The sequence below is a fragment of the Chelonia mydas genome, chromosome 11, assembly GCF_015237465.2.
Source record: "Chelonia mydas isolate rCheMyd1 chromosome 11, rCheMyd1.pri.v2, whole genome shotgun sequence".
In the NCBI taxonomy this organism is placed as follows: Eukaryota; Metazoa; Chordata; order Testudines; family Cheloniidae; genus Chelonia; species Chelonia mydas.
This window is the reverse complement of record NC_051251.2, coordinates 3,311,085-3,336,035: the sequence shown is the minus strand read 5'-3', so window position 1 is coordinate 3,336,035 and position 24,951 is coordinate 3,311,085. Positions and strand designations below refer to the sequence as shown.

The following is a 24,951-nucleotide window of genomic DNA, read 5'->3' as shown; positions in this document are numbered from 1 at the left end:
CCGGGGGCCTCCTTTCAAACCCCCCCACAGGCTGCATGAAAGAGGCAGGTTCTGAGCTCCAGGCCCCAGTGGCGTACATCTGGGCTAACTCCACTGACGTCACTGGGGTCACTCCAGTTTGCACTGGGGTAGGTGGGAGGGGAGCCCGATCCACAGAACACTATTCTAGACAGCTAGGCTACAGCCCAGGGGCACTTGGGACCAGACACTTCATCCCCAGTGCAGAGAGGGCAGCAGCAGAGAGAAAGGGGACCACGCCCCTGGGCTCTTTGCCAACAAGGACACAGAGACATGCTTTGCCGGCAACCCCCGGCCTGGATCCAAGCCCCCAGAGCTCAGTGGAAAGGCTCCCACGGGCCAGCCGAGAGCTAAACGCCCTGCATCCCAGGCGGGTTCCTGCTGCCTCAGCACATACCCAGCTGCACTCCGCTGCCCCGAGCGGCCCCGTGCTCAGCCAGCAGAACAATGGGGGGGAAGCACCGTGCGCTCCCGGGGGCTGGCGCGCGGGGGTGGACGACAATACCTTTCTTGTTCTGCTGCAGGATGGTTGGAGGCGGAGAGGCTACTTTCATGGCCAGCCCGTAGGCTCCCCGGAAGGAGTGACTGTCTCGGATAATGAAGGCTCCGGGCTCCCTGTCCTTCAGTAGCGTAATGGCTGGGACGGGAGAGGAGCACAGGAGTCAGGACACGCAATGAGGCAGCTACCGTGCCTCTGAGCACGGAGCAGCTGCCCCGGGAAAGGCAGAATGCTACACTGGGCGAGTTATGCAGGGTAGCTGTATCCGTGGTGGTCTCAGGACATGAGAGAGACAAGATGGGGGAGGTAATATCTTTCATTGGACCAACCACAACTCAGACTCAAGGGGGACCCCATCCTGAAAGAAATCTTTCCTGGACCCCCACTTCTGACCTTCAAACAACCCTCCAACCTCTCCACGCTCATCGTCAGAAGCAAGCTCCCCACAGACCAGGGCACCCCAACCCAAACGGCACCAGACCCTGCTGGAACAGCAGGTACAAAATCCCCAGGCATAAAACCGATCGACACCCCCCCACAATAGGCCTTTCAAGATCCATGGGTCCTACACATGCCTAGCACACGTGCTGCACCCCACCCAGTGCACGGCAAGACAATCACTGCGCTCTTGAATGAACTCACACAGGAAAATGCTATAAAAGACCAAAACACCCTGTCACCTGCGGGAGAACATCGCTCTCGATCTGACCTCTCCGTCCTCGAAGGAAACCTCCACAACACTTTCAAAAGACAAGCCTGCGATCTTCAATTCATAACTCTGCTAGACACTAAAATTCATGGACTGAACAGAGGTGCTGGATTAGTGGTTTATTACAACAATCCGTAACCCACTAGCCACCCTTTTATGTCCTATGACTGCAGGGGTGTTAACGGGCCACTCTACCTTGAATGGTCCCTTACAATATGTGCTAACTACATATGCTAAACTATCTGTTCCACCTTGCATTTAGCTGCGAGGCTCCAGTACCTTTCCAGTCTCTCTCTCCAACAGAAGCTGATCCAATAAAAGATATCACCTCCCCCACCTTGTCTCTACAATGGGCGAGGCACAGACTTGGGAGGCTCAAACCTGTCCTCTCCTTTGGACCCGTCACTTGATTTCTCAGACACGGCTGCCAAACATTAAGCATCCCCCTCCCCCCATCCCTCTCTGTAGTAAGTGGTGATCATCACCGTAGTATCTTGGCACCTGCAGAGGTGTTATTCTTATTTATTATTGATATTTACTGTAGCACCTAGGTGCCTGCGTCCTGGCCAGGACCCCAGTGTGCTTGGTGCGGTACAAACAGAACAAAAATTTGGCACCTGCTTCCAAGCCAAGCATAAGACAAGAGACAACAGCTGGGGCCAAGCAAAGGGTGAGGGGGACAAGGCCACAGGCAGACAGTCTGGTCGGCAGGATGGGCAGCGGTCGCAGCACTCCAGCGGTCGCAGTCCGAACGTCGGCCATGCATGTGCCTATTACAGAGATGGGCTCCTAGCGTCACCATCCCGCAAGATCTGACAATGTGGCCTCAGCCCTCTTTGTGCCTCAGTTTCTCCTTGTAAAAAGGAGATCATAAGAATCATCTACTGACCTCCTGGGGCCAATGGGCTGTGAGATCTGGTACCCTTTGAGAGCGTTAACTACTGCCACCAGGGAGTGCTTTAGAAATGTTACTATGCTCAAATAAATTGGTTAGTCTCTAAGGTGCCACAAGTACTCCTTTTCTTTTAGCTGCTAATGAATTTCACCTCCCAGTGAGGTTAGTAGCATGATCATTTTCCATTCTGCAGAGAAGGGGAACTGGGAAACAACATCACCAGCCCCGGGTCGCACGTAGGGAGTCAGGGATAGAACCCAGGTGCCCTGACTCCCAGCCCCCTCTCCGAGATCACCTCCCATTTATCTCAATGGGGATATTGTCCTTTGCGTAATCAGCCAAGGGGGGCGGGGAAGGAACAACAGAGAGAAAGAGGCAATAAAGGTGGTTCTGGGCCAGGTGGTGGGGCTGCGGGGTTTGGGCTCCCACATGTCAATGGAACTGGCATTAGGGAAGGGCAAAGTGAACCTGTCGGTGGCCTGGCAGCTGGTGTGTTGTGGCTGCTACTTCTTATAATTGTCAGGTCAGACTAGAGGATCCCAATGGCCTGCTTTGGCTTTAAAATGCACCCATCTAGTCATCTCCCTGTGCCTTGTGACACCCCAGTCCCTGGCCTGTATGTCCCTGGGACCTCTCATCGCATACTCAGATTGTCTTTGGGACAGGGATTGCCATTCATCATACACCTGGACAGAGCCTAGCAATATGGGGGCCTGGATCCTGGATGGGGGTGTCTGGGCACTGCCACAATACAGCTCAGCAGGGGTAATTAACACTCCAAGATCTCTGCCATGTCACAGGTGTCCTGCCCTGGCGTAAGGAGGCGCTGAGCTCTCCCAAGGGGGATCGGAAGGGATCGAGCCAATGCACCAACACACAGACAGTGTCTTTTTATCCCAGCCAGCAGCCTAACCCAGTGGTTCTCAACCAGGGGTATGTGTACCCCTGGGGGTAGGCAGAGGTCTTCTGGGGGTACATCAACTCCTCTAGATATTTGCCTACTTGTACAACAGGCTACAGAAAAAGCACTAGCGAAGTCAGGACAAATTAAAATTCCATACAGATGACGACTTGTTTATACTGCTCGATATACCATACGCTGAAATGTCAGTAGAATATTTATATTCCAACGGATTTATTTTGTAACTATATGGTAAAAATGAGAAAGGCAGCCATTTGTCAGTAACAGTGTGGCTGGGACACTTTTGTATTTTTATGGCTGATTTTGTAAGCAAGTAGGTTTTAAGTGAGGTGAAACTTGGGGTACACAAGACAAATCAGCCTCCTGAAAGGGGGACAGTGGTCTAGAAAGGTTGAGAGCCCCTGGCCTAACTCTTCCTCCAGGCAGACTGCGAGCCTGGGGTGCATTGCAGCTTCCAACGCACCAGCAGGCTGCAAGATGGACCTGGCCCTGAAGAGCTGAAATTTGAATCCAGAGACAAACTTTTGTAGCTTCACCTTATTCAAGGTCCCTCCTGCCGGCTTCCCCATCATCTTCTCCTGTGTATCTTAGGTGCTTAGCTGCCCCCTCACCAGAGTATCTGAGCACCTGACAGTCTTTACCATATTTATCCTCACAACCCCTGTGAGGTAGGGCAGTGCCAATGTACAGATGGGAAACTGAGGCACACACACAATAAGGCCCATGTAGGTATGTAGGCAGCACTGTGCTCGGTGTTGCGATGCCTAACTGACTTAGGAACCTACACCTCATTTTCAAAAGGGATTTAGGCACTTACAAACCTAAATCAGATTGATGGGCAGTAGGATTTAGGCTCCTAAGGGCCTAAATCCCTTTTGAAAATGAGACAAGCAGCAATGGGCTTAATCTGCAGCAAGGGACAGTTAGGTTAGTTACTAGGAAGAACTTTCTCAGGATGAGGGTGGTTCAGAATCGGCTTCCTAGGGCGGTTGTGGGAACTCTGTCAATGGAGGTTTTTAAGACCAAGTTAGACAAACCCCTGTCAGAGATGGTCGAGGTCTCCTTGGTCCTGCCGTGGGCAGGGCTTGATGACCTCTCAAGGACCCTTCCCCTCTCCAGGTCTAGGATTTGATGACTTGTCCAAGGTCACACAGAATGTCTGTGGCACAGCAAGGAATTGAACCTGGGGTTTCCTGGGGCCGAGAGTAGGGTCCAAACCATCTTTCCTCTCTCCCATTACCTGCCACCTACCCACAACCTTTCCCCCAGGAGCCACTTCCTCAGACAGCCCCATTGTCTCCTCTTGCCTGAGCCTCCAGCAGAGGTTCCCTTGGGAACGGGTCTGGGATAGACTGTGTGGTCAGTTCTCGGCTGCAAGGAGCGGTTCCCAGAGGAGCCGGGAGGGGAGATTCCTAGCCAAGTGCAAACACTGGCAACATTGCCAGCAGGAACAGAGACAAGCTCTGGCCAGGTTGCTATCCCTCTGCAGGGACTAGGTCTCGGTAGCTCTTGGACTGGCGTCCCTCTGTCAGGCCAGTCGGGGGGGTGCGGCAGGCTGGGTCGCAGCAATGTGGGGAGAATGCCCCCAAGAGAGTTAACAAACGAGCAGAGGGCTGAGACGGGTCGGGAACACGGCTCCAGCACTGCCAAGAGGATCGGTGATCGGCTGCTGGCAGAGAGGAGTGGAAGAACTAAGCCCAAACACAGGTGTGAGATCGGGAAGTGATTCCCCCTCAGGTCAGATTGGCAGGCACCTGGGGGAGGTGGGTTTCGCCTCCTCTGCAGCCTGGAGCGTGGATCTCCTGCTGGGGTCATCTGGGTGTATCTCACCAAATCCATTCCCTGTCATTGCCCCCGGTGCACTCGGGCCTGCCTGCTCTCTGCCTCTGGCACACAATGGGTCGGTCTCTTGCGGCTACTTGGGTCTAAGCCAAGATCATCCCAAATGTCCAGAGTCACCCAAGCAGCCACAATGTGCAGATACAACCACCCTGGGTGGATGGGATCCCTGGAAAGAACCACGGCGCGATACAGACGCCCATCTACCAGGGACAGCCCAGGCTGGATCTGGCCATAACGCCAGGATGTGGGCAAAATGACCCAGGACCAGGATAACCCACATGGTTCTCAGCACCAGCACATGCATGCACACTGATTCCCAATTCCCATTCCCCCGGCTGCTGCTTTGTCACTGGGGCTGGCTACTCACCCTGCTCCCTGGAAATCTCCGGCTTGTACCAATACTTGGACGTGTCCTGGACAAATTTCACGTTGGCCCGCGTCTCGGGGCTGCTGTCTGAGAGAGGGGAAGGAGAGGAACAATCAAGGGAAGCATTCGAGACATGTTTATAGCCACTCCAGATTCACAATTCAGAGGGATCTCACGGTGCAGCCCTCCCAGAGAACAGGACAGGAACAGATGCTCTTACTGGTCTTGTTTAGCTGCATCTCTTTGAAAGTATAAATATCTTAACCTTCCTTTAACCCTTGTAAATATCCTGACCCCACCACTAATTCCATCTGGAGATCACAAGGGCATCTCCTCTTCCCCGAGCCAGCAAACACTTACGCATAGGCTTCAACTTTCTAAACCCGTTGATGTTGATGGGGATACTCATATGCTGAGAATTAAGCATGTGCTCAAGAATTTGAAGGATCAGGGACATACGTGGGGTGATAGACCCAGGCTGGTTGGGTACAGCAGAGTATCAAAAGGCAGATATACTGGCTACTGGATAAGCAGTTTTCTGTTCCTTGACCGACCAGAGCAGGGGCTGCTCCAGGCTAATGAGAACACCTGACTCCAATTAACCTGCAAAGAGTCAGGTGAGGCCGTTAAGCTAATGTGACCACCTGACTCTAATTAAGGCTCCTCTGATACTATAAAAGGGCTCACTCCGGTCAGGCCAAAAAAAGCCAGGGGGCCAGAGGAGAGGAAGTGCGGCTGAAGGGCTGGGTAGTGAAGACAACCTCAAGCCACTGGAAAGGGAGCCCTAAGGTAAGGGTGAAGAAGGCGTTAAGAGAGAGAAGCAGGAGAGCTGTGGGGAAGTGGCCCAGGGAAATGTAGCAACTCTGGCAGTGAAAGGTCGGCTGCCGACAGCTGCTGCCATTCGGGTCCCTGGGCCGGAACCCGGAGTCGAGGGCAGGCCCGGGTTCCCCCCAACCCGCCACTACCGAAATACCTCCTGGGAGGGGAAAACAGGCCCCTGTCAGGACAGGGGTTGAGCAGTGAGCGCACCCCCCCTCTCCCCCCCCCAGGGACATTGGAAAGTTGGCACCTGTCGCTCCAGCCCTGGAGTCGGCACCTATGCAAGGAGCCGCAGGTTAACTTCTGAAGAGCCGCATGCGACTCCAGAGCCCTGGTTGGCCCCCCCCCCAGCCTAACCTGTCAGACGTGCCGAGACCGGACGGCTTATGACCTAGGGCGTGCCGTGCTGGCCGTATAAATCCACAAGACCAGCTCTTAGCTGCACTGATTTCCGGGGAGCTACACTGGGCAACACCAGTTGAGGGGTCACCCGTGACAGGCGCAGTTCGAATCCTTTCAGACCGAGTATGATGAAGCAGACGGTGCCCCTTTACAAAAGCCTTCCCCAGAGAGTGCTGGATTCAGCTTCGCCCCGCAGGCGGCAGGGCAAAGGACTATATCCGACCGAGTTGCTTTGACCTCACGGCCTGCAGGCTGTTGTGTTTTTGACATCAACTGTGTGGTGGTTTTTCCTTTGATGCTAGCTCTGTATTTTCCTGTTTTGATTCTGACCACTAATTTTAGAAGAAGGAAAAGAGGGGGTGGACCTGGGCACCAGCGGTGACGCCTATATATATGTCTCCTGATGTAGGAAGCAAAGCAGATACACAACCCCTAGCATTCCCAGCGGCTCTGTGAACTGTAGGGCACGTGCCTGCAGGAGGTTGCGTTGCAGAGGACAGAATCGCAGAGCAGCGGTAGGCAGGACAGTAGCGCTGGGACCAGAGTAATAGCGGCCCTCAGGGGAAAGCCTAAAGGAGCGCAGCGAGCAGGAAATAATCTAGCCTCTGGAGGAGGAGGGTGCTGTGCAGGTGCCCGGGGATAACAGTGGAGCGCGCCCATTCTGCGGATCGCAGCACGTAATCTTAAGAGAGCGAGCAGTGTGCTGAGGGGCTGGCCAGGACCCTAAGTACATCGGACACCCTGCAGGGTCCCAACCCTAATGTACTTCCTCAGCTAACGGGAGCGCGGCCCGAGTGAGGACTGGGTGAGAACTGAGCCAGGACCTCGGGATTTATACCCAGGGTCCGACCCATTGCTAATGGCAGGTGCAAAGGAGGGGAAAGCCCAAGATCCATTTGATCATTCAGGGGAGGCCCTCTGGTGGGGGGAGAAGCCCTCAGGGGAGTCCGCTCTGAAGCAGGCTGTGAAAGACAGCGCGGTCTAGCTGGAGAGAACTTGGCCTTTGGAGAGAACGTGTCCTCCAGCACCATAGGCCCCCCCCACCCTCACCCCCTCCGGCCTGCCCCCAGGCACCTGCCCCACGCTCTAGAGTTCCCGCGCCGCGATGGGCGAGCCCTTACCTGGCAGCGAGAGCTTGGAGAAGTCAGGCAGTGTGTGCGGGTACGCCACGCTGCTCCCGCCGATGGGGCTGGACATGCCGCTGGAGACGGGCGAGGACATCTTGCCATTCACCGTGGCGTAGTTAGGCAGGCTGTTGGACCGCTCCCCGGCCGACATCCTCCTCTTCTCGGGCAGCACCGGCTGCGGCGGGGGGCTGCCCTGCCGGTAGGTGGCGGAGTCCGGGGAGGAGGACTGCGGGCTGCTCAAGCCGGGATAGTAGGCCGGGGACATGGGGAACGACGGAGTGGAGGGGGGCTGGTACCCCGAGGCGCTGCTCTGCCGGGACAGTGTGGGGCGCTGCTCCTCCGGGGTGGAATAGCCGTACATGATGTGCCTGTCCATGCTGGGGCTGCCGGCCACGCCGGGTGCACTGCCTCCCTTAGCCGCCTGGTGCCTAGCGAGGCTCGGGCTGCCCGGGGTCCCAGCCAGGTGGGTGCCCATGGGGTGCCTGCCCAGGCCGGGGCTCCCGGGAGCGGCTGCCATGCCAGGATTGAGTGCTCTTCGCCCGAAGCCGGGGCTCGGCGGCGTGTTGGTGGCCACCGTCCTGTGAAGGGTGTGGGGGCTCCCCGGCAGGACGTGAACACCCACCACGCTGACCTGGGGCTGCGGCCTCGTGTGGGCGTCTTGCTGCGCGCCGGCTCGGCCATCGGGGTACTCGGGGCTCACGTAGAGGGAGCCCGCGGGGCCCCCCTGGCTGAAGGACACCGGCGAGGCGTTTTGGTAGCTGCTGTGTGCCGACGGCGCCCGGAAGCTGGACTCGGCCGAGGGCCGCGGGGGCGTGGCGGTGCTGTGGCCACTGCTCTCGGACGGGTAGCTGCGGATCGACACCCTGGGAAAGGCAAGGGACGAGCTCAGCTCGCACTGCTCCATGCCAGGCTCACTGCTGCCTGAGTTCGTTATTGGCCTCCCTCTGGTGCACATCACCGTACCCCCAGGGCAACTCGTGCAGGTCAGTCACCACGCCCCTGTGATTAGCCCACCTGGGGCACTGGGAGAGCAAGACCCAGAGCCTTAAAGTCCCATTGATTTCAGTGGGAGTTAAGTGCGTCAATACCGTTGAGGATCTGGGTGTGAGTGACTTGCCCAAGGCCACCCAGGAAATCTGTGGCAGAGCCAGGAATCAAACCCAGACCTCCCAAGCCCCACTTCAGTGTCCGAGCCACAAGATCACCCTCCCTTTGCTGTGGAATTGGCTCCGTCGGGCCCCAGATGCTTGTGCCAAGGCCCCATTTTCCAGCGTCCCAGCTTAGCATCTGCCCACACCAGACCTGCCTTCTGGAATACCCACCGGCTGGCTGGAAACACAGGTAGGAGCAAAGCAGCCATTTGCCAGCACGACAGCCTAGGTGGGAAGCTTTGAAACTTTGTTCCTCTGTATCTAGCCTGAAAGCCCAGGTCTGCCCCTGCCCAACCCAGCAGCACTGTGCCATCTTGAGGCAACAGGAGGAACTTTACAACCCAAAGGATCCTGCAGAGTGTTAGACAATTACATCACGATAGTACAAGTCAGAACCAGGTCCCCGAAGATTCAGGTCCCTAACTTCCACTGATGTCAGAGGGCGTTAGATGTCTGAATAGCTTTGAAAGCATCTCGAGAGCTCAGGCCCAGATCCTCAAAGGAGAGTGTGTTTCCTTCTAGCGATAGCACAGATAGGGAAACTGAGGCACGGAGCGGCCAAGTGACCTGGCCAGGTGACACAGTGACCCAGTTCTCCTAACTTCCATTCCCCCCGGCCCTGTCTACTGGATCATGCTGAAACAAATGATCGACAGCTAGACACAACACTGAAATGCAGCCATCCTGCCCCTCTGTCTACTGAACCTTCCCCTACAAGGGCAGGATGCTTCCGGCAGGGAGGCCGATGCCTACGTACCCCTGCTCTCTGACTCTGTCTCCGGTCGGCAAACAGCTCAGCCCGTGGAGGGAAGAGAGAGCAGAGGGGGCTGCTCTTCTCTGAGTCTATACGTGATGGGACTGATGCCCAGACGCCCTGGTGATGGCGACACCTTCCGAAGAAATTCATAATACCATGCAGCTCAGCAGGGATGACCGAACTGCAGAAGGAACTAGGGCAGGGGTGGGCAAACGTTTGGCCCAAGGGCCACATCAGGGCATGGACATTGTATGGCGGGCCACGAATGCTCACGAAATTGGGGTTGGAGTGCGGGAGGGGGTGAGGGCTCCGGCTGGAGGCACGGGCTCTGGGGTGGGGCCAGAAATGAGGGATTCAGGGTGTCGGAGGGGACTCTGGGCTGGGGCAGGGGGTTCGGGCATGGGAGGGGGTGAGGGCTCTGGCAGGGGGTGCAGGTTCTGGGGTGGGTTGGGGATGAGGGGTTTGGGGTGTAGGAGGGTGCTCCGGGCTAGGCCAAGGGGTTCAGAGGGAGGGAGAGGGATCAGGGCTGGGGCTGTGGGTTGGGGTGCAGGAGGGGATCAGGAGTGCAGGCTCCGGGCTGCGCTTACCTCCTCAAGCAGCTCCTGGAAGCAGCGGCATGTCCCGCCTCCGGCTCCAATGCGGAGGCGCAGCCAGACGGCTCTGCGCGCTGCCCCGTCCGCAGGCGCCGCCCCTGCAGCTCCCATTGGCCGCGGTTCCTAGCCAATAGGAGCTGCAGGGGCGGTGCTTGGGGTGGGGGCAGCGCACGAAGCCCTCTGGCTGCCCCTGTGCATAGGAGCCGAAGGGGGGACATGTTGCTGCTTCTGGGAGCCGCGCAGAGCAGGGCAAGCCCCAGACCTCGCTCCCCAGTGGGAGCTAGAGGGCCGGATTAAAATGGCTGGTGGTCAGGGCCTTAGGTTTTTGTCTCCTGGCTTCCCCTGATGCCTGGGGCACCGAACACTGACTGATTGGTCACCTGAGCAGTGACCAACCCACCATTGCAGCCACACACCTGAGCGTGTCCTCGGTCAAAACCATGCAGCCCCACATGGTTCGCAATGAGCCCAGCAGGCTCTCAGGGGGAACACCAGGCGTGCAGGAGCAGCCGCTCCAGGGGACTTTTCTCAGGAGTCGGTCAGTCGTTTGGGACCTGATCCTGTACAATGGCTTGCTGCTGGGCACCCCCAGAGCTCACTGGCTTCGGAGGGAGGCCTTGGGGCTCAGCACCACCCGACAGGGGGCCTTGGACTAATCAGGGTAAGTCAGAAAGGGGCTCTGTGCATGGCGGGCGAAGGGAAGGAAGGGCTGTGAGTCCTCCTACTCCCAGGATGGGGGTTGCTGGGGTCAGAGAGCTCCCTGGGGCCCTGCCCGCCCACTGGGCATGAGAAGTGTCTATCCCAGCCCACTGGGAGAGGAGAGGAAGGGGTTAGCTAGGGCCAGGGTGTGATGAAGTGGGACTGTTCTTAATGTTTCCTCTGAATAATGTGGGGGTGCCTCAGTTTCCCCTATGCAGTTCTTAAGTATCTAGGGGGTGGGATAAGGGCGTATGATCCTTGCAGAGCCCTAGAGGGCAGGTATGTGTGCAGGGGTCTGGACACAGAGAATGGCCGACACCCTGTTTCCTGGCCACTGATGGTGAGAGCTAAAGGGTTGGAGAACAAAGGAATCCGGTGCCCTCCTGGCCTGGGAAAGGGACAAAGCCCGGGGGGGGGGGGCTGGTAGGAGTTTCAGTTGGGGGCTGGCTGGGACATGGAGTGAAGGGCAGACGGGGTTGTCTGGCTCACTGCCCCCCAAAATGGACCCAGCTGAGGGGTCCTGTTCTCTGCACCTACAAGCTCTGTGTTAGACCATGTTCCTGTCGTCTAATAAACCTTCTGTGTTACTGGCTGGCTGAGAGTCGCGTCTGACTGCGGAGTTGGGGGGCAGGACCCTCTGGCTTCCCCAGGACCCCGCCTGGGCGGACTGGCTGTGGGAAGCGCACAGAGGGGCAGAGGATGCTGGATGCTCCGAGGTCAGACCCAGGAAGGTGGAGCCGGGGGAGCTGTGTGTCCTGGAGACAGGCTGCTCCCAGAAAGGAGACTTCCCCAGAGTCCTGCCTGGCTTCGTAGGGAGCTCCTCCAGAGCATCGCCCGGGGACTCCGTGACACAGGGTGACAGGAGCAGCCTTTCAGACGCAGGATGGCCCCCTGCAGCACCCAGTCCCCGCAGCTCCATCCGGCAGGGAACAGCCAGGAGCAACCGCAAGCCCGGGGCGCGAGCTGCGAGGGGGCTGAGCCAGCGGACAATCCCCACTCCCCACGCTGCACTGCCGCCAGATCACACCCGTGGACACGCCCTCCCAATCACCCCCCTGCACACACAACCCTACATGTGTGCACACAACCGCACACACATACAATCCTACATGCATGCACACACATGCACACATACCCCGACATGTGTGCACATGCAAACCCCTCATGCGCACACACTCCACACATCCCAAGCGCGCACACAACCACCCATCCACCCACGTTTCCCCTACACACAACCAGCTATACCCATCCCCTCCCCACACTGTCTTGTACACACCCACCCTCTCTTCGACCACATCCTCATTCATGCACACAACCCCCCTCAAACCCACACAACTGCAGACCCTCTTGAATACACACAGGAAAAACCTTACACACACACACACACCCTTGTCCCCCCAGACACACTCTCCCTGCCACACACCCATGTACCCCTAAACACAACCACCTATACACACACACACACACACACACACACACACACACACACACTTCCTGACCCCTGTGGTGACAGCTGACACCCTGAAGCATGAGAATGCACAGCTGCAAACTGACCGCAGCACGGCCCTTATTCGTGTGACCCAAGTCATTGATGGGCGTGTTCAGGTGAGGAAGGGCTACAGGGCAAAGCCCTCCTGGAGTTAAACCTAGCCCTATAGCGGTCCCCAGTGCCCCGCTCTCCTTACCCGTCCATGCTGTGAATGGGGCTGCTGGTGGAGATGGGGCTGGGGGAGGTGAAGGAGTTCATGAAGGCCCCGTTCCTCATTGGTGTCTCAGTGCTGTAGGCCTGTGGAGTTGGGGGGCTCTGGGGCGTCCCCCCGCCCCCCGTCGCCGCCTTGCGGGCCACCGACTCCACATAGGTCCTGGAACCTGGGGGGCAAAAGGAAAGGAAGGGTGAAGCTGGCGACTGACCCGGGGAGGTCGGCGTGTATGTGCCCTTTGGCTGCAGCTCAGGATCAGGGCCGATCACAGCCAGGGCCCGAATGTCAGTCACCCCGTTTCAAATCGATAACCCCGTCGCGGCCGCGACAGCTGATCTGAGAAATCCACTGCATCCCCATCATCCCACCCCAAGAAATGAATTAAATCCCCCCACCTCCACCCAGCTAGGGCGTTGCCAAAACAGATGCAACGTGTGACACGGCCCCCGGCCCTCTCTGAATCGTCTTCCCCGTCATTCCTCCCTACATGAGTCTTGTGCAACACACAGCTTCGTGCCTGTTACACATTGCAGGCACCCTGTGCCCATGAGAAGTCAGTCCTCGTCATCATTTAAAAATAGATCCTTTTGAATCACCCCCGGCAGACGTGCAGCTGGCTAAGCAGAGTTACTGTATGACTGGCCGTAAGTAACCCCTGTCCCACCTCCCTGCACACTGGCTCACTCCTAAGATGAGACTGTGACTCCACCAGGCGGGAACGGTTTCTGCTGCACGCCCAGCACGGGCTGGAGAAATCAATCACACGAGGTGCCCATGGCAGACAAAACCTGGTGTCTTTTTAAGGTGCAAAGCCCAGCTGCGGCCTGGCAGCTTGGGAGGTGCCTTCTCAGACAGGGGGTGCCTTAATTTAGATCCAGCCAAACTGAACTTCTTACGTCTACACGGGAGCTGGCGGTGTAATGAGACAGACCCAGCTCGAGTTTAGACGTACCCTCGTCCCCCAACCTCGAGGCATTTATCTCCAAGTATGTTCACCAACAGAGGAATGAGCTGGATCTAATCCTTGCATCCACCTTCCCGGGGTTACCCCGAATTTGCCTTCTTGGGCCCGCAGTGAAATGGACTCTCCCATCTCTGCATCTCCAACCCCCAGTTTCTCTCTCTTACGAGCCGCAGGTGAGAAAAGCAAACAGGAGCCACCACCTGGCCAGGCAGTTAAAGACTCCCCCATCTCTGCCCACTGCATTGCTGAGGGTGATCTCAGCCTGTCACGCCCACAGGGCGGGTGCCTCAGGACGGCCTCGTTCCATTTCTGGAAGCAGCTGGGTTCAGTGTCTGGTCTAGCGTGGCTGCGGTGTGTCCCGAGAGCACCGGCAGGGGGAAGGACGGGCAGGCCCTTGGGGTGCACTGGTGCACGCTGGGGGTGAAGTGAGATGGCTTCTCTGAACCCCAAGAGGCAGCAATGATCGTCTCGAGAACCGAAACTCACCATTGTGTCGAACCATGAGTCCAGGTCCGGGCCGTTCTGCCGGCCGCCGCAGGAACGCGCCTTGCCCTGCAATCCGCGGGACGGCCGCAGGGCAACCATCTGCAGTGGCCCAGCTCCATCCTCTCAAACAAAGGTAACTCCCAATGATGAGGGGAGAAACCTTGCTACAGCCTCCGAACCTTCCCACCCCATCGCTGCGTGGCAGGAAGGATGGCAGAGCCGGTGCCCTCTACGCCCGGAGGGGATGGAACCCGACAGAACTAGGCGGCTTTCCGACACGGCCGGTGCAGGGCGGGACAATGCTCGCCAGGCCCCTCTCTTTGGACCCTGCGAGCCACGAACCCGCTGAGCAGCCACTGGCCCGGGTCACCCCCGCGGCGAGCCGGGCGAGCTGCCCTCCAGGGCCCCGCGCCCGCCCAGACTATCGGCGATGTCCGCGACGTCAGCTCCCCCGTGGGGGTAAAGCAGAGTGACGCTGACCTCAGTGGAGCAACGCTCATTTACACCAGCTGCAGGATCTGGCCCCCCAACATGTAGAAGCCGGGCACATTCGGAGCGAGCTGACTAACTGCCCTGCAGGGCGCTCGTTCCCCAGACGGCAGCAGAGCCATCGCCTAGACCCCCCGTCCCCCCGCACCCTGCCAGCTCTGGACGCGGTCACCCTGCTCAGACAGCCGCACGGTTTCCAGGCTTTAGAGACCCGTCCCCCTTTGCCCCCCGGAGGCGGCTTCTCAAAGACTCTTCCCAGAGCTCTGGGCCCTCCCGCTTCAGCCCCACAAGGCTTCCGTCTCCTACCCCCTTCCACACTCACCCCATTCCTCCCCTGCCCCCTGCCCGGCTCCCCCTTTGGCCCCAATCCCCCCAGGTATAAACACCCAGTTCTTGCCTGCATCCCTTCCCCCCACCTTTGCAGCCCCCACTCCGAGGAGAAGGCAACGAGCCCTGGGATTGTTCCTGCTTTTCCTAACAGAGGCGCCCCGTTCTCATGCTCCCTGCCTCCCTGGCTGTCTTACTCCCCGCCTGCCTGGGGGACCTTGCCCTGACCCTGCCTTCACCCGGGCGGCAGGGCCGCACCGTGGCCTCGTCTGAGTGCATGAGCGAGTCCAGGAGGCTCGGGAAACTACACCCTCTGCCTCCCGCCCGTCCTCGTCAGTGCTAGCCCCGTCTCCACATAGCCCACAGGCGGCTCCTGCGAATGCTGTCCATGCCCCATCAGGGCCTGGCGTCACTGTGGGCTGGTGCCAAGCCAGGCGTGGCACAGCTGTGCCGTCACCGACCTGCCTTCCCGCTTCTCCCGGCCAGCACCCAGCGTGAATTTCTGCCTCTTCCTGAAGGAAACGAGGTGCGGGGGAGGGTGTTATATCAGGGACCCATATGACGAGAGTGGCACTGCCCGCAAAGACCTGAGATTCACCCACCAGCCGGCCTTGCCTCCTTGTCTCGCAAAGCCACGTGTCTAGAAGCAGGGCTTTTTCAGCCTTTCCATTCTGTGAGCGACTGCATCAGAGACCCCCCTCTTCCCCTGGACCCTTCTCCCCTCCTACAATTCACTGGAGGATCCAGTCCCGCGTAGGCAAGGTCGGGGGTAAGATAACCCCAGGGATCTTTGGCATCTCTAGTGCAGTGGGCGGCATACGCAATACACAGCTGGAAATAAAACGGACCCCTACGGTGATTAGTTAGTGTCACCGCGGCTCCTGAGTGGCTAAGAAGTGAGCACCCCCTATTATTCTGTTACCCAGTCTCCTCCCCCCCCCCAGCCATGGTCTATTTGTCTGATCGCCTGTAGCCCGTGAGCTCTTTGGGGTAGAGGCTGCCAGGTACCCTCTGCCTGGTATAACCTCTCCGTCCAGCCCTGCCCCGCCCTGCATAATCAGATGGGGCAGGAGCTGACCTCTGAAGGGAGCTGGGCTAATCTTTTCCTACAGAACATTCCAGCTGGGTTTCGGGATTTTGGCTGAACCCGGCACTTGGGTCCGCTCGGCCTGGGGCCAAAGTGCTGCTTAGGTGACCTGCAGAATGGGGGTAATACACCTTCCTCCGCTTCGGTCATTAAATCCCGCTCCCTGCCCCGACCAAAATTCGCCAGTCCAAGTGCATGAGTCCGCCTGCCAGGGGTTCGGGAGAAACGGCTGCAGAACGGCAGCGACACAAGGGAAATCAGGGGCATGGGCAAAGAAGAGAGGAGGTGGGTGTGCCAAGTTTGGGGGCAGAAAAGAGAGTTTGGCATATTTTTTTAGATTAAAAATGTAGAGCTCATCTGTTCTGATTTTTCCGCAAGGGCTCTACGGATGATATCTTAAGAACAAAGGAAGAGACACATGAACAATTGAGGGTGGGTGGGAGCTCATTATAACCCCCAAAATGCCAGAGAGACACTCGGATACACACAGGGTATTATTTTTAAAGGGCCCTCAATCCATTCTCTGTCCTTGCAGGTAGAAATTCAGATATTCAGCATTCAGCTGGTCAGATCTGGAGGACCATCCAGCAAATTAGAACTTGAACATCTGCACCTGCGATTTTGTGCTCATAATTCACTGTACCTTGCAAAACTGGATGTTGACTTCAAAAGATTGGCGTGTGTGTGTGAATGCGTGTGTGCGCGTGTGTTTGTTTGTAAAAAGATGCCGTCTGAACATAAATCAACAGTGCACAAATTCAATGTAGACAGTCTGACTAGAGGAGTAGTGCAGAAAAACCTGCAGCTCCTTTCTATTCTAATTGACTATATTATTGGCCAAATTCTCTATCCCATTATCTATCAGGATCATGTCATGAAAAACCCCATTGCAATGTACACGCGGACAGGAGCACAGGTATAGTTTCCATAGTGCCGAGCTAAACCCCGCTTCGCTTTACACGTCCGATGAAAACAATCGCATTCCCATGGGCTCAGTCCCACCCTTCCAGCTGTGCAGTTACTGACTCTCCAGGTGCACCTTTCTGAGTGCCAGGATGCATCCACCCCAGGGTGCACTTCTGTTAGACCATCCCTGGGCTTTGCACAAAGCACAGAACAAGCTGAACACTTAAGGAGAGTTGCAGGGGCCAGAAGAGGATAGAGAGCAGATGCTCATGCCGATTAAGTGGCACTGCCATGGGTATCCGCATGGCCCCACAGTATGCCAACATTTTTATGGCTGACTTAGAACAACGCTTCCTCAGCTCTCGTCCCCTAACGCCCCTACTCTACCTGCGCTATATCGATGACATCTTCATCATCTGGACCCATGGAAAAGAAGCCCTTGAGGAATTCCACCATGATTTCAACAATTTCCATCCCACCATCAACCTCAGCCTGGTCCAGTCCACACAAGAGATCCACTTTCTGGACACTACAGTGCTAATAAACAATGGTCACATAAACGCCACCCTATACCGGAAACCTACTGACCGCTATTCCTACCTACATGCCTCCAGCTTTCATCCAGACCACACCACACGATCCATCGTCTACAGCCAAGCTCTGCGATACAACCACATCTGCTCCAACCCCCAGACAGAGACAAACACCTACAAGATCTCTATCAAGCATTCTTACAACTACAATACCCACCTGCGGAAGTGAAGAAACAGATTGATAGAGCCAGAAGAGTTCCAGAAGTCACCTACTACAGGACAGGCCTAACAAAGAAAATAACACAACGCCACTAGCCGTCACCTTCAGCCCCCAACTAAAACCCCTCCAACGCATTATCAAGGATCTACAACCTATCCTGAAGGATGACCCAACACTCTCACAAATCTTGGGAGACAGGTCAGTCCTTGCCTACAGACAGCCCCCCAACCTGAAGCGAATACTCACCAGCAACCACATACCACACAACAGAACCACGAACCCAGGAACCTATCCTTGCAACAAAGCCCCTTGCCAACTGTGCCCACATATCTATTCAGGGGACACCATCACAGGGCCTAATCACATCAGCCACACTATCAGAGGCTCGTTCACCTGCACATCCACCAATGTGATATATGCCATCATGTGCCAGCAATGCCCCTCTGCCATGTACATTGGCCAAACTGGACAGTCTCTACGTAAAAGAATAAATGGACACAAATCAGATGTCAAGAATTATAACATTCATAAACCAGTCGGAGAACACTTCAATCTCTCTGGTCACGCGATTACAGACATGAAAGTTGCGATATTACAACAAAAAAACTTCAAAACCAGACTCCAGCGAGAGACTGTTGAATGGGAATTCATTTGCAAATTGGATACAATTAACTTAGGCTTGAATAGAGACTGGGAGTGGCTAAGTCATTATGCAAGGTAACCTATTTCCCCTTGTTTTTTCCTACCCTGCCCCCCCCCCCCCCCAGACATTCTTGTTAAACCCTGGATTTGTGCTGGAAATGGCCCACCTTGATTATCATACACATTGTAAGGAGAGTGATCACTTTAGATAAGCTATTACCAGCAGGAGAGTGGGGTGGGGGGAGAAAAAACCTTTTGTAGTGGAAAACACCCATTTTTTCATGGTTTGTATGTATAAGAACATCTTCTGTATTTTCCACAGTATGCATCCGATGAAGTGAGCTGTAGCTCACGAAAGCTTATGCTCAAATAAATTGGTTAGTCTCTAAGGTGCCACAAATCACCCTTTTCTTTTTGCGAATACAGACTAACACGGCTGTTACTCTGAAACCATTCTAAATGTAGTTGGGGGAAAAAATGTGGAAAATTTCAAAACTCTGTTAGTTTTGCATTTTTGCACTGGGTTCAAAAAACAGAGACATTTTTCCATTTCCCAAATTTGTGGACACATTTTCCCCGCTCCTTTTTATCAAAAGCGTTATTAAAAACGTCACCAAAATGTTCCATCTGCTGAAAACTGGTTTTGGGGAAACAGAAGCTTTTTCCAAACGTATTAGGAAAAAAGGCACAAACCCCACAACAGACTGACAAAATCAAAACCATCGTTTTGGGGGGGGAAGGGCATTTTTCTATCTAAAAATTTTTCTTTCAAAAAAAGTCAACTCGCTCAGCTAATTTCTTCCCCGCGGCAAAAGCATTGGTCCTCTTTCAGGAGCCAGAACATGGTAGGTTTTAAAACACAAATTATCTGAGTCATGCAGAAAATGGGTGAAAGAATGTTGTAATGGTTAGGCAGTATTGCCAACCCAAAGTATTCAAAATGCATGAGTCAGACCCTAAAACCCATGAAATTGGCTTAAAAAGAACTCAAAATGTATTATTTTAAAAAATCTCATGTCTTTTTTATTTCCCTTCTGGTATTGAACTGTAGGGGTCACAGTTCAACCTGGTCTACAAAACAATTGTTATAAAAATGAAGACGTTTTCATTTTCATCCAAATTTTTCTTCAAAAGGATTTTGGGGTTATGTCAAACCATCGAAAACCTGAAAAATCAAACATTTGTCTGTTTCTGGCTGAAAAGAATTCAGCCAAACTCCCAAAATATTCTGGTTTGGGCTGCAATTTTCCCTTTTTTTAAATGAAAAATGGGAAAAAATGGTAGAAAAAGGAGATTAGCCACAGAAAATGCCATTCTGACCAAAAAAGTCATTTTCTTGTTGAAAAACATTTTGAACAACAACAAAAATTGCAACAAGCTCTTGCCACGTTTTTAGGCTTTTCTCTGCAGCCATGAGGACCAGAAACTTTGTTTTTTAATTAGAGCTGAAATTGTCCTGTAATCTCCTGACTCCAAGAGCTGGGTCTTTAAGACAAACACCACGATAAAGATTTGTGGTACAGTCATGAGAGGTTGCCGAGACTGCTTTGGGTGCAACAAAAATGGACAGATTCTTATGAAACTCCCCAGAGAGGTCCAGACGGGACTGAAATACATGCAAAAAACTCAGCCCAAGGAGTAACTCAGAAGTGACTGAAAACAGAGATTCTGAAGGAAAGTGCCATCTCAAACACAGCATCACCATCCGGCTGCAACACATGAAGTAGGAAAGCACAGAGACAGATTGTGTAGGCGTGTAGATTCCAAGCTCTTAACTTCTGTATCCACAAGGCGCTTGCTTATGTTTCGTTTGAAGCTAACGTCCCCCACTTATAAACACTTGCACATTCTTGTTTAACCGTGTTTGTCATTCCGCTCGGACCGTTTGATTTGTCTGAAAGGCTGCAGCCACCGAAAGCACAAACTGCACCGCAAGTGAACCTGTTCTAAAGCATGTCACGGCATCTGAAATTCATGAACTTTAGCTCTGTATCTCTGCTTATATTTTCACTCCCCTCGGGTCAGCAAAAGCACAGAGCTTGGGAGTCTTATGGCCTTAGGGTATCAGTCACAAAACTATCTTAATGACTCAGGAGTCGCTGAGAAATGATCTCTGTGAAATCTATCCCTGTGATCACAATGGGAGCTCCTGGGGGCTCAGCAGTTAAGAAAACGTGGCCCTTTATTTTGGTACCTAAATTGGAAATGAGCTCTTTGAAAGTCTGTTGCCCGTGCTGCACTGTCTTCACTGAGACTAGCTGGAGGGAAGCTAGCTTGGGTAGGCTAGCCCACGCACACCTTTTGCCATGTAGACACACACTAAGCCCTACTGAAAGTCAATGCTTCTCCAACGGTTCCACAACCAGGATGTGGCAGTCTGGCCTGGTGGGTAGGACCAGGAGCCATGCCTGGCGGTCAGAGCAGGAGTAGGCCCTGGTGGCGGGAGGAGGAGTCAAGCGAGGGGTCACAGCCGGAGTCAGAAACCAGGAGTCGGGCCTAAGGTCGGAGCTGGAGTCAGGGCCATAGGTCAGAGAACAAGAGCAGCGCCTGTTGTCGCAGCAGGCCAGGTACTGCCAGGTTGCACAGACAGCTTCCGGCAACTCCCTACCCACTTAAATAGCGAGCCTGGACAAATCAGAGGTCATGGGTGGTGATGCCAATCGGGGCTTCGCATGGGCAGCACTTCCTATGGCGTGTAGTGCCCCCCAGGGTTTATAATGTGTGGATCACGCCCCTGCTACAGCTGCCCGGCTGTCACCCCGAGCCCTGCAAACCCAGGTTCTCGTCCTCTGGATCCTTACGCTCTGCCGCTGTTGAAGATGGGACTTAGGCGCTTATGAAAATTTCACCTTTCACCTAGGCGTGTGCCTTGGCTATATACACACTGAGGGAAGCATGGACCAAGGGGAAAAGAACAGTGGTCAGCATCACTACTTCCCCGTTGTGGGGCGTGCGGGAAGGACAGAGAGCAGTGTACCCCACGGCTGCGGCTCTATCTCATGGCACCGTCCTGACTGGGTTTCAGAACGAACCTCTGCAGAAGCCAGTGCAATGATCTCACAGCACCTTGATTCACTGGGGTGGGAATGGCATTCCAGGAAGAACCGCCTGCCAGAAGACAGGAAATGATGCGAGAGCACAAGGAACCAAGTGATGGGCAGAGGCTGAAATGCCACTGCTGGATATCTGATCATTTTCCTGCACACTTCAGTTTCAGGCAGCTCCACCTGGATTTATTTGCTTCGAGATTAGCTCCTACGTATAATTCCCTGGCGGGCCGCACTGCGGTACAATCCTGTATGCACTTTTGACCCTTCTGCATACCACACAAATCAAGCCAACCAGATGTCTCAGCATTAATGAGCTTAGCAGTTTCAGCTTCTCTTTTTGGCCAAAAGAATTAGCATCAATAAAGAGAAAATATCCCTTCTTACCTTCATCAGATTCAACTACTGCCTCCCCATCTAGCTCTGAGGGTGAAAGACGAAGAGATGGAAGAGCAAGGCAGGGAAGGACAGACAGTGGAAGAGAAAGGAAACACGGTGATGCAAAGGGAAGAAAGAGAGAGAGAGAGAGAGAGAAATCGATGTTAATGTTCTCTGCTTTTTCATCCTGGTAAATAACTACATGTGTGCAAGTTACCTGAATTGCCACAGAAACAGGAAAGAGGCCCCGGTTTTTAAAGGTATTTAGGTGCCTAAAACCCATTAGTTTAACACTCACCTGGCCCTCAGCACTCACCTGGCAGTATCATTCCTATGGCTTCACCACTAACCTTTCCCTACCGACAAGCCCTAGGCAGGGAGATGGTTTATGTCCAAAAGGGATGTTGTTATTCATTATTATTCTGATTCCCTCCACCCTTTGAGAAGCCATTGGCCTTCCCGGTTCAGACGGCAGGTCTGGGGCAGGGCCACACAAGCCTTCACTGATTGGCTCTCCGCGTGCTGAGAAAACCCCGCTGGGAACATTCCTAGTGCTGCCTTTTTTCCATCCAATTTTTACAGCTGTGCATCGGCCTTTCTGCTGTTAAACTCTCTGCTGCCCCACATTTATAGCCTGGCTGTAAAAAGGTGCCAGTGGCTGAAACGCTGGTGTCTACAGCCCCAGAATCGGTCCCCAAAGGGGCTTTCCCCACTGTAAACTCTAGTTTCTGCTTCTCTCTGCCTGCGATGAGCAGGATAGACACAAGGCTCTGAACGTAAAGGGAACTCTTGAAAGCCTGTGAAGGGGAGGGGTGGTGCTGGTGAGCTGGGATCTGTCTGGATTAGAAGACAGCTCCTGGGCTCTGGTATCCGTCCCCGAGACAGCTGTCAGAGGCCAGGAGAGGAGTCAGCAGCAGGGCCCGGGGCTGCACTCTGGGGATTCACACAGAGACAGCGGATGCTCTGGATATTGTTTTAACTGGCAAGTTGCACTTTCTCTAGCCCTCTTGAACTGCGGCGAGGTGAGAACGCTACATATAGGTGGAGAGAGCGAGGGAGAAAGGAGGAGCGGGAGTGGAGAGAGAGAGAGCCATAGACAGCCAAATCCTAACTACCTTACGCACTCCTTCAGTACAGCTCCCATCGGGGGCAGCTGACCCTGAGTAAGGACCTCGGGTGCTGACCCAGACAGAGAGGGTGACAGAAACCAAGCGCTGGTGGTAATGAGCAACCACTCTACCGGACAGCGTGTTCCTTACCTTCTTGAAGCTTGTTGTTTGATAAGGTAGGAATAGCCAGCCTGGGTCAGACCCCCCATGTCCAGCTAGGCCAGTGACCTAACAGTGGCCAGTACCAACTGCTTCAGAGGCAAATGCAAGGAACTCCTATTGTATGCAGCTATGGGACAACCTGCCCATCGGGATGAGTGTAACCTGGTTCTAGGGTTGGAAGGGCTCTCAAGAGGTCATCTAGCTAGCCCATCCTCGGATCTTGGCAGGGGGTCGGGCTAGGTGATCCTTGTGGCCCCTTTGGTTCTGTGACCCCCTGCGCTAAGGCAGAATTTAGTATACCAATACATAAGGACCACTTGATGATTACCCTGTTCTGTTCACTCCCTCTGGGGCACCTGGCATTGGCCACTGTGCGAAGACAGGAGACTGGGCTAGATGGACCTTTGGTCTGACCCAGTCTGGCCGTTCTTATGCTTGACAGGCATATTTCTCAACCCCATTGCTGCCACAAGACCCTTCCTCTACTGGCCACAGCCCCTGAGGCACCGCATTGCTGTCCGGCAGCATACAGCTCAGCCTTGGGTGCACATGCCAGTGACCAAACCCAGTCAGCCTTAGTGACCCTGACGGGCCGACGTTGCAAATTCAGCCTCAGCAGAAGCCCCTGGAGAAACAAGGCATTCTCAACCTCTCTGTGCAGCGGCATGATTCTATGATTCAATATAGGAGAGAGGGGAATAAGATGCCAGGATGAACTGGCCCTAACTTTCAGCACCTTCTATCTGCAACCGGCCCTCTGACCCCAGCCATTCACTTACCTCCCGCCGGCTGCAGCAGGATCTCGGCTGGGTTATGGGGCTTCAGCCCCAATGCAGACAGCGGGGTCTTGGCCAGGCCGGGCGGGGAGCGCGCTGTAGTCAGGCCAAAAAAAAAAAAACAAAACCCAACGGTATCAAAAGAGGAATTAAATTTGAAGTGCAATAAATCCTAGAGTCATCTCGGTTGTTACTAAATGTGAGTTTATAGCCTCAGCACTACGTGTCCTACTTAATGACGGTCATTATGTCCTGGCAAGGTGCGTCTGCAACTGGAAACACTTAAGCCCGCTGGCCTGCAGAAACCACAGGAATGCAGGAGCCGAGAGCAGGCCCCCTTATTAGAAGTGACACCTTTGGCTTCTCTTTTATGGAGACGGTGATTCGGCCAGCCCCGATGCCAGCCACGTGCAGAGGGAAACCAGACACGGGGGAGACAAAGAAACCCCCTGCTGATAATTGATGGGCAGTTACAGGAAGACGGATTGCGGGGTCCAGAGGGCGGGGCAGGATTACAAATTCCTTTGATGCCTATAAACCCTGCCTGAGTGCGCTGGGAGCCTGAAGGCCTTGCCTCCTTGAGGAGAGAGCACCTTGGCGAGGCCATTAGGGACAGTCCACCGACAGGAATGACTTCCCGGGGCTTGCAGGAATCCTAACACTGGGCAAGTCAGCAAAGCAGCAGCCCCCTGGCTGGATAACAGCGCCCTCCATTGCCTGAGTGCCTCTCATCCAGGGATCTCAAAGCGCCTTCCCCAATGCTCACTGATTAAGACTCCCTGCCATGGTTAATTGATGACACCTCCCCACCCTATGAGGGCATTTAGCTGCACTCCCCTCATTGGACAGGTTGGTAAACTGAGGCACCCAAAGGTAACATGTCCTGCCCGCAGTGACTCGGGAAGCTGGCGGCGCAGCTAGGGCAAGAACCCAGGAGTCCCGACATCCACACTCCAAAACACGAGACCACCCAGTATGCGTCTGCTGCGGGGAGGTGCTGCAGAGGCTCACTGCTCAATGCACAGGTTGCCAGAGATGCCTCCAAAAACAGCAGCATTTCCTCTGTAGTCAGACTGATATTAACATAAACACAGTGGGCCAGATTCTGATCTCCGTGCCCTAGATCTAAATCCAGAGGGACTCCACTGACTTCAACCACGATACTCCAGATTCACCCCGGTGTAAACGAGAACAGAATATGGCCCTCAGAAATTCAAACCACCATGCTCACAAAACAGTCACATTACCTAATCTTCCCCTTGAAAAACTAACTTAGGGCCCACACTTTACGTCGAAGCATTCGCTCTAGTTCTGGTAGAGAGACC

At 54.7% G+C, this 24,951-nt stretch overlaps 1 protein-coding gene across 22 annotated transcripts in view; it reads right to left on the bottom strand.

Moving 5' to 3' along the window:
• The window catches only part of TNS1 (tensin 1), a 283,525-nt gene that overhangs the window by 15,933 nt on the left and 242,641 nt on the right, over positions 1-24,951 (bottom strand). For 20 of the 22 annotated variants that reach the window (XM_043525426.1, XM_043525423.1, XM_043525425.1 and 17 more), the window contains 5 exons: positions 23,630-23,722; positions 12,486-12,669; positions 7,595-8,463; positions 5,253-5,339; positions 524-655 (listed from right to left, as the gene is read on the bottom strand). In XM_043525426.1, coding sequence (XP_043381361.1) covers positions 524-655; positions 5,253-5,339; positions 7,595-8,463; positions 12,486-12,669; positions 23,630-23,722 — 1,365 coding nt within the window. The remainder of the gene's footprint in view (positions 1-523; positions 656-5,252; positions 5,340-7,594; positions 8,464-12,485; positions 12,670-23,629; positions 23,723-24,951) is intronic. The other 2 variants (XM_043525430.1, XM_043525434.1) reach the window with 1 other exon arrangement.